At 35.8% G+C, this 12,890-nt stretch overlaps 3 protein-coding genes across 3 annotated transcripts; 1 reads left to right on the top strand and 2 right to left on the bottom strand.

Annotated features, from left to right (window-relative positions):
• Positions 1 to 52: 52 nt before the first annotated feature.
• Positions 53 to 1,955, bottom strand: LOC101739864 (nucleoside diphosphate kinase 6). Its single transcript, XM_004923886.4, has 3 exons — positions 1,621 to 1,955; positions 921 to 1,081; positions 53 to 561 (listed from the first exon to the last, which is right to left on the bottom strand). The coding sequence occupies exons 1-3, from the start codon at positions 1,827 to 1,829 to the stop codon at positions 416 to 418; spliced, it is 516 nt and encodes a 171-aa protein (XP_004923943.1). The 5' UTR covers positions 1,830 to 1,955; the 3' UTR covers positions 53 to 415.
• Positions 1,956 to 3,743: 1,788 nt separating this feature from the next.
• LOC101740129 (U5 small nuclear ribonucleoprotein 40 kDa protein) lies at positions 3,744 to 9,537 on the top strand. The gene is made up of 6 exons (XM_004923888.5): positions 3,744 to 4,090; positions 4,402 to 4,528; positions 5,090 to 5,293; positions 5,615 to 5,857; positions 6,420 to 6,598; positions 8,654 to 9,537. The coding sequence occupies exons 1-6, from the start codon at positions 3,974 to 3,976 to the stop codon at positions 8,831 to 8,833; spliced, it is 1,050 nt and encodes a 349-aa protein (XP_004923945.1). The 5' UTR covers positions 3,744 to 3,973; the 3' UTR covers positions 8,834 to 9,537.
• LOC101739997 (uncharacterized) lies at positions 5,852 to 12,780 on the bottom strand. Its single transcript, XM_004923887.5, has 3 exons — positions 12,186 to 12,780; positions 11,361 to 11,587; positions 5,852 to 10,764 (listed from the first exon to the last, which is right to left on the bottom strand). Exons 1-3 carry the CDS (start codon positions 12,277 to 12,279, stop codon positions 10,057 to 10,059), a joined length of 1,029 nt encoding a protein of 342 aa, XP_004923944.1. The 5' UTR covers positions 12,280 to 12,780; the 3' UTR covers positions 5,852 to 10,056.
• Positions 12,781 to 12,890: the final 110 nt, after the last annotated feature.

Below are 12,890 nucleotides of genomic sequence, written 5' to 3' on the forward strand. Positions count from 1 at the left end.
TGTATAAAATATACCTTATAAGAATTTTTCTAATTATGAAATGAAAATACCATTTTAACATAACAAATAACATTTATAATTAAACAATTTGGTATAAATAACAAACAACTATTTAAATTATGACACAATAGATTATGAGCACAAAAAAGTAGTTAAGAAATCACAAAAATAATTGTTTTTTTTATTTCAATTTCCTTTCTAAACAAAGTAGTACCTACTTTAGTTGCAAATTTGCTGGAATATGTCCGATTAAACAATAGCTGGAACTGTCAAGCGGTGTTGAATTAACATAAAAAATGTTTATTGTATATTCTGTCTACTAAAGAATTATTATTATTAAGTTATGTCAACTTAATGTGAATATAATAATTTTGTGTAAATTCTATTCAATTGCAATAAGATAACTGTTTTATCACTATAATCTTCTAACATGTTGAAACAAGTGGCTGTTGAATATTATTGGTCCTTTCCTGTAGCAGGGTTCATCATCATTATACCACTGATACATGGAGAAATCTGGGAAAAAGAATTTGATCTCCTTTTCTGCTGATTGAGGGGAATCTGAAAGGAAAAAGAATAATTCCACACCATCCCCATATTTTACTATCAGTAACCAGATATTTGGCCATTTGAAATTAAAAAATACAAACCAGTTTAAAATGAATAATTGGTTTTTCATAAATTTTATAATTTTAATAATATACTAAGAGAGCAAAATCATTGAGGAATTGTAAGGTTGTATGTCAAAAGCTGTTATTACCAGTTTAAAGGGAGTACATTGTACCCTGTATATACATTTATCATATACCCAGTATATATAGGTTTTTTTTTTTTATTGCTTAGATGTGTGGACGAGCTCGCAGCCCACCTGGTGTTAAGTGGTTACTGGTTATAATTCTTATCAATATATTTATTTATACCTGAACCATGTGCAACATTCCTTGTATCTGAAATACCAAACAGCCCCCTGAGACAGTACGGGTCTTGGAACTGTGCTTTGTATACACTTGTGGGACCTAGCATTTTTCTCCACATCTGTATTGCTCTCATGTGTCCAAGGATATGCAAATCTATGCAGCCACTGTAATAATTGCTTTATTTGTGTTCAACAGTCACTATCTACTCAATCATAAAAAAGTTTTTTATTTTTTATTTCTTAGTTGGATGGTCGAGCTCCCACCTGGTGTTAAGTGGTTACTGGAGCCCATAGACATCTACAACGTAAATGCGTCACCCACCTTGAGGTATAAGTTCGAAGGTCTCAAGTATAGTTACAACGGCTGCCCCACCCTTCAAACCGAAACGCATTACTGCTTCATTGCAGAAACAGGCAGGGTAGTGGTACCTACCCGTGCGGACTCACAAGAGGTCCTACCACCATTAATGTAATAAAGTAATATTCTCGAAAGATTAAATGTAACATAAGTAACTTGGTTGAACTTCCTTCATCATCAGCCAAAAAATGCACATAGAACTCCTGCAAAGTGACTCTTCCTTACTTCAACTATGAACAATGAATCTAATAGAGATATACTAGAACCTAAATATTCCCAGGAAATTTAAAATTACACGTACATGTAACTATAATTCATGATAGGTTATTACGTATTATTTAATTACCTGGCCATAAATGTGACTAGACGGTTGTAAAAGAACTTCCCTACATGCTCTCTATAAAACTTTGCTGCAGTGTCTTCATCCAACAATATTCTTTTAGTTTTTATAACAACGAATTTGCTCTTTACAGCTTGTCGGATGTATGATAATGCTATAGGATTCTTAACGGCGTGGGGTTTTACTATCGCTAATGTTAGCTGAAGCTTTTGCATTGTGAAAAACAACTTATTTTATTCATATTATGTATTGAATGAAATATTTATTTAAATGTTTAGACACACAGCACGGAAGTAGTGGTAGTTCCGTTTTTCTAATTGGAATTTGGAAAAGCGAAAGTATCAAACCATAGAGCCTTTTATTGATTATGATTAAGGCCGAACAAAATCAAAATTAAATCCATGAAATCATTATTTCACAATAGGTATATAATCAATTAATAGTAGTATTCTTTTAAAGTGTTCCAATAGAAGATGAAACGTAGTCGAAAGTTTTAGAACGTATTGTAGTTTGACAAAAGTTCGTCGTTTTATTCGTTTTAAGTATGCGTATGCTGTAGTCGTCGTGGCTTAACGTATAAGACGTCCGGTGCATTCGTGTTGAGCGATACACCGGTGTTCGGATCCCGCAGGCGGGTACCAATTTTTCAAATGAAATAAGTACTCAACAAATGTTCACGATTGACTTACACGGTGAAGGAATAACATCGTGTAATAAAAATGAAACCCGCAAAATTATAATTGTAATTACTGGTGGTAGGACCTCTTGTGAGTCCGCGCGGGTGGGTACCACCGCCCTGCCTATTTCTGTCGTGAAGCAGTAATGCGTTTCGGTTTGAAGGGTGGGGCAGCCGTCGTTACTATACTTGAGACCTTAGAACTTGTATCTCAAGGTGGGTGGCGCATTTACGTTGTGGATGTCTATGGGCTCCGGTAACCACTTAACATCAGGTGGGCTGTGAGCTCGTCCACCAATCTAAGCAATAAAAAAAAAAAAATGCGTTCTCGTCTCTTTTAAAAGTTCATTACACAAACAAAGCGATCGGGGCTACACGTGAAAAAATTGTAACTTAAACAAATGATTTATAGCCGTCGTGACCTAAAGGATATGACGTTTGGTGCATTCGTATGTAGCGATGTAACGATGTTCGAATTGCGCAGGCAAGTGCCAATTTTTCTAATGAAATACGTACATATCAACTAAACTGACTTCCACGGTAAAGGAATAACATCGTGTAGTAAGAACAAAGCCCGCAAAATTATAATTTGCATAATTACTGATGGTAGGACGTCTTGTGAGTTTGCACGGATAGGTAGCACCACCCTGCCTATTTCTGCCATAAAGCAGTAATACGTTTCATTTCGAAGGCTGGGACAACCATTGAATTTTTGAGGAGGCAGTCTCCTCCCGGTGATGGTCACGGGGCCTCCCCCGGGCCAACTCCCTCACCTGAGGGGGTTGAGGCTGCGCCGCACGCTACCTACCATCACTCTAGCGCGCTGGCACAAGGAGGACGGGACAACACGTCAGCGACTACGGCCTGCAATGCGGTCCGCATTGTCGTCGTCACTATCGTCGCCGAACATACTGTGGAAGAGCAACGCGGTCGGAGGTGTATCGCGTTCTGACCCATCAGGCTGGTTTTGGCCAAGCAGAGTATCCCAGAACACCAGCGGCATCGCCCGGGCGGCCAGGTAGGGCCACCGTACCGCGGAGACCAGCGTCATTGGTCATCGACTACCGTCTCGACGACCCGTCGGTCAGGGGTCCTCGGAGGGGCGCCGCGTGTCTGGTTATAGTGTTGACCGCGGGAACCCCCCCTACATTGTCCGGATTCTGAGCCCGGACGGAGATCGGACGTTGGGTGTAAATGTGCAAGGGAGTCGTTTAGTGCGGTAGGGCCCTAAAACTCCTTGGGCCCGCGGTCTGCTCCCAAAACCTGCAGATCGTAAAGTTCCACATATCTCACGCCCTCTTAGGCGCGGGGACCTCTTAGAAGGATCGGCCCCGGGCCCGAAAAAAAACCATTGTACTTTAAAAACTGGGACATTAGAATTCAAATCTCAAGGTGCATGGCGGCATTTACATTGTAGATGACTATGGGCTCTAGTAAACACTTTAAGTTCTTCATTTTGAATGACTCATTATCTCATCTTCTCATCTGAATAGGTATACAAAAAAAAAACTTTTTAGAAGGTAGCTTTGTCTTTTGTTACAAAGAATTTGGCGATATTGGCTATTTTCCTTTTGCCTATACAATTGACAAATGAAACAAGCTAAACAGTCCTTATACCATTTTTAAGGTTAGTATTTCTGTTTGTAGCTATAAAAACAAATAGGTAAATAAACATCTTAAAAAATGCCAGATATAGAAACTAAAAGAAAAGCAGAGGATGTGTCTCTTGTACCCTCCAAGCGAGTACGGCATGAGATCTCAGTAGTCGGCACCAGAGAAAAGGCAGTTGTTACTTCATCTGTGAGTATTGTTTTCAATAAAGTTTACTTATTTTCTCAATAGTACGGTCTATAAAAGCTAAGAACTCTAACGCCACGGTGAAAGCATCAAGAGATCATAATTATAATTATTAGAAATGGAACATAACATCTAAAATAAACTTTTAGAAAAACACAATCTGTACTTAGGTAATCATGATTGATATTTGTTAAAATTTAAGGTAATACGAATTTTAGTCGGCTTTTACTTTAAGATTTATTTTTCAACATTTGTAGTGATCAACAAGATTCCAAGATTCCTGTGTTTTGTATTTTATATTCTTGTCGTTCTAGGTTCCACGAACATCAAACTTGTATGCGCCAATTATGTTGTTGGAAGGACACCAAGGAGAAATTTTCACAGGCAAATTTCATCCTGAAGGCAAACATTTGGCTTCTGCAGGCTTTGACAGACAAATATGTAAGTAACAAAATCATGACAAAGCTTTTGAATTGGCAAAGTGTTTCTAAAATTCACACTCTAATAATATACTACTATCAAAACGTTAATGAAGAATTGACACATTTGATAACACAAATTATAAGATTACAGTAGGTAGGTTTTAAATTTAATTGAAAAGAGTGAACAAGGTAAAATCTGACCTAGTGTATAAGTGATTATTGGAGACCATAGACATTATATTACAGCGTCTTAAATTTTCTCTGAAGTCCAAATCCATTTCAGTTTGATTTAATATGCATTATTAAGAATGACTGCCAGTACCAATATCCCAGGCATGGGCCACACTGTACTGGGGTTTTAGTGACACGAGCCCTATAATGTAGGGAACAATATGATACAATACTCAAAATGATAGCTGATATAAACTGTTTAGCTTAAGCCACCATTAATATAAAAAAATACAAAATAAATGTTTATACCATTGAAAATTTCCACCAATGTCAGGGTCATGTTGACAACTTATAAGCTGTACAAGTCCAACTTAGTAATATTATGATTTTTGATTTCTTATTTTCACAGTAATATGGAATGTGTATGGTCAATGCGAGAATGTGATGGTGATGAAAGGTCACACGGGAGCAATAATGCAGCTTTGCTTCTCACCTGATGGTTCACATTTGTACACTGGAGCTACGGACAATACTGTAGCAGTATGGGACGTACCCACCGGGACTAGAATCAAGAAGTTAAAGGGTCACGCTAACTTTGTGAACTCTGTTTCAGGTATGTTTCATAGTTTGAGTTTTGACACACAATGGTTTTCATGCTAGTGCTTTTTAGTAGTACAAATACACAACAGTAACTTAATTAAACATTACTTTGCACTCTCAGAGCCTTAAAGTGATTGGATCCAAATAAAGTGGGATTGACCTAAAATTGAAACTATAATCCGTAACCATGGTTTGAAACCAGATAACATCAATCTAAAATCTCAATGCCTGTGGATACAATAGAACTGTAAATTCATTCATGGCATCCATTAAAAAATTGGTTTAGACAACGTAACAATCTATTCTAACTTTCTCGTGTTATCTCTATATCCAGGAGCAAGAAGAGGTCCAGAACTCTTAGTTTCAGCTTCAGATGATAACACCATAAAATTATGGGATGCAAGGAAAAGGAATCCAGTTGCATCGTTTGACAGTTCATATCCAGTCACAAGTGTACTCTTCAATGATACAGCTGAAAAAATTTTATCCAGCGGTGTGGACAATGTCATCAAAATGTGGGATATAAGGAATAATCAGATTTCCTTGAAAATAAAAGGACATACAGACACGGTTACAGGTTGGTAATTCTTTATTGATTCTGATTAATTAGATTTTTATTAGGTGATAATACTGCAACCAGAAATTAAATTAAAATATTGATACAGTTTATCTAGAGTGGAGTGAGGGCAATATGATGACAGTAATGACTTCAGTCTATTAGTTAACTACTAAAATACTGATTACCATACAATGTATTTAACAAATATTGATCTTATGAGGAAATGAGAATGGATTGATTGGTATGCAGTACAGTAGTAGTAGTTGCATACATATGTATTTCTCTTTATAATCCCTGTTGTTACTTGTTGACGGGTGTATTGTAAACTTCTTCACCCATTCTGCCTTCGGTAGCCCAAACTGGTATTAGGTAATTTTAGAGAAATGTAACAGCTATTATTAGAATGTCTCTAGCCTTATAAGTAGTAATAATTCATGACTAAGACTACTTGTTTAGTTTACTTGTAGATCGTGAAGTCATCTACCCAGGTGCGGCAATAAATATGTGAATAGAAATCATATGAGTTTGATACATTTAATGACTGGCAATGTCTAACTTGTGTTGCAATACTCGTTTCCAGGATTATCATTGTCATGGGATGGTGCATATCTCCTGTCCAATTCAATGGATAATACACTCCGTATTTGGGACGTTAGACCGTTTGCACCAACAGAACGCTGTGTCAAATTAATGTCTGGCCACCAACACAACTTTGAGAAAAATCTGCTCAGATGTGCATGGTCTCAGGATGGCTCCAAGGTTAGTAGTTCACTCGTCTTGAAAAAAAGTACTCTAACATTTATATTTTCCTAATAGCCATTGTCTTAGTAGACTCCCCAATGTTGAAACTACTGCCGGGCGAAGTCAGACTTCTTTTGTAATATTTCTAGTTGTACCTTCAGAGCGGAACTGAAGGTAACTGCATCAAATGAACCTAGCTATTGTCAAATATTCTTAAAATATACAATGAGCTGTAGAACTCCGTGAGTACCTTAAGTTTTATAATTTATTTATTCCCTATATGCCCCATACCAGGTGACAGTAATGTTGTATACCTTGCACAAAATATATGTCTCATCTAAATCATACAGTATTCATACAATAATTAGGTAGGCAGAGGCTTGGCTCTGCCCCTTGCATTGCTGAAGTCCATGGACGACGGTAACCACTCACCATCAGGTGGGCCGTATGCTCGTCTGCCTACAAGGGAAATGTATTTTTTTTTATAATAATAATAATAACTCAGAAATATCTCGACCATAATATATGTAATAAACAGTATGCTTAGTGCGAGTATTTTAACGTTCTCGACAGCGCCCCTAGCGGCAAACGTAGGAAAATGTTCCAACTCCATATAAATTTGACGCTATCGAGAACATTAAAAAACTCGCACTAAGCACGCAGAATGTATAGTAACCGGCAAACATCTTGAGCAAATGACCTTGACTGCGCAGAACCGAATTTTAGATCACTTTGGTGGTGAGGGTGAGGCGCGACGGCAGGGGAAATCGTATCGAGCGCGTTATTGGTAGATCAGTCGAACCCTGCGCCCCGCACCGCGCCCTCGTTCCGCTCGCTCCCAAATGTAAAGTACGCTTGCGTACAGTGAAAAATCTATCGTTATTAATCGTTAAGTTATTTGTTATAATTGCTTGTTGACTTTGTTGCCATTGCTATTTGTTGAGTGTTTGTTGATTTTTTATAAAAAATACACTATGCCACGACAAACTGGTGTAGTAATCAAAAGAAAGGATAGAAAAAATGGGTACGACGTATATTGCTTCATTATAAAACAGGGGAAGAATGATATGGAAAAAGTAAAACAGACTTCGGAAGCAACAAAAACATCAGTGAGTACTGTTAGGTGCATTATTAACGAAGCTAAAGGCTCTGGCTTGCTCGCCGTGTTTGGGACTCCGGGTAAGAAAAAATCAGGGAAGAAGAAAGTTACCGGAATGGATAGTTTCGTTCAATCTGTAATAAAAAGATGTAATCAGAATAACTACATAACAAGCAGCGAAACTCCGTACCGTAGAAAGGCTTCGAAAAATTTAAAGAAGATATACATTTTAATGGCTCGGAATGAAATTTACGACGAATTATGAAAGACCTAGGCTTCAGATGAAAAAAAAACAGAAAATAATCGGAAGCTGGTAATTGAAAAAAGTAACATTCGATTACTACGAATGGAATATCTTAAAAATAATTAATTATAGACAAAAAAGAAGATCGAACGACCGAGTTGTAAACTACACCGATGAGCCCTATGTCGACTCATCACGATGATGGCGACTCGGGTGATGAAAACAGTGATGATGATGATGGTCAAGATTATGATAACGAAAAAAAAATTACAAATACCAGCTTCGCTTCAACTGAACCAAGACCTGGCAACAGCTCTAGTTTTGACTTAATAGAAGGAATATCTATTTTACTCCAAGATTAAATTATTAAAATTATTAACCTATATTTTTTGATGATGTTCTAATAAATATATAAATAAATACATATGTTGATTTTAATAATTTAATTGCATTATGACGTAGCGTAAATAATGTTTTTGCACGTGAGTGTACCATGCGCAAACTTACCCCCACTACGTCGACAAATGCTCAAGAAGTTTGCCGGCTATTATACACTCCTGCAAAAAAAAAATCTTTGTGCCTATTTTATTAAAAGAACCCAAAATTTAACAAATAATAAATAATCAGATTTAACAAATAATAAATAAATATAACATAACAGTTTTTTATTGTATGTAATGGTGGTGATATTATTTACAAATTGCCTACAAAATACGTATTTGATTTTTAGGTGTCAGCAGGTTCTTCAGATCGTTTCCTATACGTTTGGGACACAACATCCAGAAGAGTTCTTTACAAATTGCCTGGACACATAGGATCCGTCAATGATGTGGACTTTCATCCAAACGAACCCATAGTGTTATCAGTGTCCAGCGATAAACAGATTTATTTGGGAGAAATTGAAAATTGAGGACTGATTTTACTTTTAAATTTTTAGTTACACAATTTCCTGTCTTGAGTTTGATGATCTTAAGCAAGTACATAAAATAATAATGAATGCAATTTGGTCGTGATTATTGGAAATCTACAGGGTGTGGAGACAAACAAAACAATATTAATTTACTAAAAGTGTATAAAAGATCAATGACAATGTGTTCGTATTACTGTTGGCAGGTTATTTTGGTTTGCAGGGTGGATATCAGTCTTACTATACAATTGTGAAAACCGCCTCATGTCTCAAGCAGGATAAAACATTTACATGGGCTTTGGTAATGTTTTACTTCAGGTGATCCGGAAACTCATAAAGCCAAAAAAAAAAAACATTAAATGTATTAAAATGAAACTTAAACTGACTGTAATAAAAAACACTTAAGTCCAAATAGAACATTTAACATTAGAAATAATTTACCTTTACACTAGAATATAAAATAAAAGTGGGTTTAATGTATTTAAAAGATTTTCTAAAATTACATTATCAGTGCATATATATTTTTGTAGTTGATTGTTCGATTAAATGCAAAATCTACTCAATTTCACATTGGTAATTAAATTTGGTAGCAATGACAGGAACCAGAGATGCACATACATCATTATTATTCCACATTTAACTGTAATACTGAAGCGATATAAATATGTAAAATGTAATATAGGAATACATTTAATTTATAAGCAAAATTTGTCTTTTATTGTGCAGTGTTGAGATCTGTGAATAGTATACAAATACGAGATACATTGGATTGTATGCATTCTGTTGAAGTTCTAAAGTATTCCCTACTATCACTGTTCTGTTCAAATGTTAATGCTTGATTTTGTATTTAATCAATATCTTAAATGGCAATAAATATGCCACTGACTGTCAATGTAAGGGGCTGAACAAGGGGCAATGTAAGGCCATTCCTATTAACACTTTTTTATTTGTACCTTAGATTAGTAATCAAACTCGTGGTCTAGTGTTAAATTGTTATCAGAACATAGACAACGCAATGTTAATGTGATAATCCAGTTTGAGACATGAGGCCTAAGTCTCAACTGTAGCATAACCAGTGTCTTATCCTTCAAACTAGAGTACATAACTACTTCACAGCCTAAATGGTAGGACCTGCCCGTGCAAGGTCACAAGACTACCTAACTCCAGTCTGTTGGAATTTTGGAAATACTCATTAATGTCAACTCATAATGTTGTTTATACACGTTTCAATTGTTACATAACTCTTGGGGTGGTGCTATTTCAGGTACAAAACCTAACTGAAACTTGTCACTTTTAAATGCTTCCAAATCGTCTGGTGTGAGCTCTTCCATTTTACTATAAACACCACTCTGTTCTACTGAAGGCACGTTTTGTCCAAAAATTGATTGTTGTGTATTTGACTTTTGGAAGGTATTAGTATCCATATTTTGCTGCGAGATATTCAATTGAAATGGTGAACCTTGAGTGTCGTTCTGTTTAAACAAATTCTGATTTGCACTAGCAAAGATGTTGGAAGGATTTTGTAAGTTTTGATTGGTATTACTGAACACATTGGTTTGATTTTGTGCAAATACATTCTGATTGGCCTGAGCAAATATTGATTTTGCTCCGGCATCCGTTATTCCTAACTGTGTACTGTTTTGTGCAAACATATTATTTGTAGCTCCATTATCAAACATGTTTTGTGGGTTGTTTTGTGAGAAAATTGAAGGTGTTGGATTGTTCTGAGTGAAAACAGAACTTTGGACTGCACTCCTGAATACTGAAGTGGCCGCACCACTGCCGGATTGTGTCGCTGTGAAAGGAGACAGCACAGTCTGCCCTTCTTTATATTGCATTATCGATCGTAGAACTTTGATCAAATGTGGTGTTGGTTGTAGCAATTGTTCATATTTCTGTCTTGTTTCTCTAGTTAAGTTGTTAATGTAAGCAATCTGAAAATACAAAGATAATCATGACTACTCATATGCTCTTGTCCAGAGTGTAGATAGTGGTAAAACCTTTTGCGAGTCCATATGGGTAGGTACCACCGCCCCGCCTATTTCTGCCATGAAGCAGTAATGTGTTTTGGTTTGAAGGGCCGGGCAGCTGTTGTGACTATACTTGAGGCCTTAGAGTTTATATCTCAAGGTGGGTGGCGCATTTACGTTGTAGATGTTTATGGGCTCCAGTAACCACTTAACACCAGGCGGGCTGTGAGCTCGTCCACCCATCTAAGCAATAAAAAAAATTAGTATTGTGCGCATCTGTTGTATAGGGAAAGGAATACAAGGTTGTTTGTGCCAGTACTATCAGACACATTTTTATATTTTGCTATGCAGTATTCTTTTACAAAAATGTATGAAGTTATAAATATTGTAATTTTTCAATTAAATGACACTTCAGTTTTAATAATTAGTGATAAAAGTCTACTAAACAATATCACCCGGTGGAAAATCTTCCCTTTGTATACCTACCAAAGCCATTTCCTTCATATACCTACAAAAGCCATTTACTTTTTTCTTAATAAGTCTGTTGAAAATATACTTACAGCTTGTTCTAAAGTATTATTTCTTTTCGATTCATATATAAAAAGCCTCATTTCCTCTGGTGATAGATCATGAATTCCCGGAATTATCGGCTTCTCCTTGTAGGGTGCATAACACGAGAGTATCCATTGGCTTCCGTGTAGTACTGATTTAACATCTGTCTGTACTTGATTCACAAGTTGTTCATCAGTGTGCTCCGTGTTAGTCACCACCGGCTGTGGAGTTGTTGCTGAAAATGTACTTTTATTTATAATAATTTTGGCTTGACATAACTGACTGAATAAGTGGTCATAGTCCAATATCAATAATGAACTGAAATTAAGTCCTGATCAGAGTCTTCATATTACTTATTATGAGTCGTCTATTATCAAAGGTGGCAATCTGTGCAATTGGACAAAAAAATGTTATTGATATGTCAATACAGATTTGTTTGAATATAATCGTCTCCTTCAAAGAATTCGGTTCAAAACCTGCATTAAATAAAGGTTAATACTTAACCTGTTATTTATCTAAGATGTCGTTCAGAAGAGTTTTGTGACTGCCAATGGAATACAAAGTCAATAATTCGTTTTTCTGATTTATCAATAATTGTCCAAAAGTCACATTGCCGGCTTTGATAATAGTCGACTCTTATATTCCAAGCAGTACCTACTCTATAAAATACTTTATAATTTAGACTTTTTTTAAATTTATTTTTAAATAAAGCTTGTAATCAAGTAATCAGGTTTGCAATAGCAGTGTGTCCAATATTGTTCCCAACTTCCCAGGGTTTGTTTTAATGCAATCAGCCTTAAATATCTGTGATTAGCTTCTAGTTAATAACTTACCATGATATGTGTATTTGGAACCGTAAACATGTTCAAATCTACAATTTTGGCCGTATCGGCAGTAGCCTTGCTGGAAGAACTTGCAAACAATCATAATTGGATAGTTTTATTCAATTATAATATGTAATTAGGTAGGTACATGGTAGGTAGGTAGGTATGTAGGTAAATGTAAACAGTTTCTATTTTTATAAAAAAAATTAAGGTATTTTATGCCCTGGTAACTAAGTATTTTAGGTCAAGTTTTATTTTAATATACATATATTCTTATATTTATTAAAAATACTGAAATGGGGTGAAATTAAATGAAGTTGATTAACTAGAGACATTAATCAACTGAGATGAAATTAAATGAAATGAGATGATATGATATGGGATGAAATATAATCTCAGTAAAATGGTGGTCATTTATTGAGACTTTTTCACTGGACTTTTGGAGGATCCTGAGAAGTTACGTCCAGCGGCTTTGTTTCATTTTCCCACATTAGATACTAAACAGTTAATAAACCACCGTTAGTACACATTTAAACATAAAGAAACACTAAATAGACAAATTAAATAAAAAACACATAACTACGCTCCTCGCGTTTCCGCCAAAGTCATAAAGTTTCAAATTTAAATCAGTCATTGTCACTATTAGACAGGCAATGCGAGTGTAATCCATACAGCGAAATCTTTTGTAGTACAAACCTTGTCCGGATAAATCAA

This window comes from Bombyx mori, chromosome 3 (assembly GCF_030269925.1).
Source record: "Bombyx mori chromosome 3, ASM3026992v2".
In the NCBI taxonomy this organism is placed as follows: domain Eukaryota; kingdom Metazoa; phylum Arthropoda; class Insecta; order Lepidoptera; family Bombycidae; genus Bombyx; species Bombyx mori.

What these genes read in the sequence shown, in the direction of transcription:
- LOC101739997 (XM_004923887.5), bottom strand. Translation starts at nt 12,279, where the DNA reads ATGATTGTTTGCAAGTTCTTCCAGCAAGGCTACTGCCGATACGGCCAA. An exon ending in TTCCAAATACACATATCATG is followed by an intron (nt 11,588 to 12,185) that starts GTAAGTTATTAA and finishes GTACATTTTCAG; the next exon opens with CAACAACTCCACAGCCGGTG. An exon ending in ATAATACTTTAGAACAAGCT is followed by an intron (nt 10,765 to 11,360) that starts GTAAGTATATTT and finishes TTGTATTTTCAG; the next exon opens with ATTGCTTACATTAACAACTT.
- LOC101740129 (XM_004923888.5), top strand. Translation starts at nt 3,974, where the DNA reads ATGCCAGATATAGAAACTAAAAGAAAAGCAGAGGATGTGTCTCTTGTA. An exon ending in AGGCAGTTGTTACTTCATCT is followed by an intron (nt 4,091 to 4,401) that starts GTGAGTATTGTT and finishes TTGTCGTTCTAG; the next exon opens with GTTCCACGAACATCAAACTT. An exon ending in ACATACAGACACGGTTACAG is followed by an intron (nt 5,858 to 6,419) that starts GTTGGTAATTCT and finishes ACTCGTTTCCAG; the next exon opens with GATTATCATTGTCATGGGAT.
- LOC101739864 (XM_004923886.4), bottom strand. Translation starts at nt 1,829, where the DNA reads ATGCAAAAGCTTCAGCTAACATTAGCGATAGTAAAACCCCACGCCGTT. An exon ending in CTAGTCACATTTATGGCCAG is followed by an intron (nt 1,082 to 1,620) that starts GTAATTAAATAA and finishes CAATTATTACAG; the next exon opens with TGGCTGCATAGATTTGCATA. An exon ending in GAATGTTGCACATGGTTCAG is followed by an intron (nt 562 to 920) that starts GTATAAATAAAT and finishes TTTTCCTTTCAG; the next exon opens with ATTCCCCTCAATCAGCAGAA.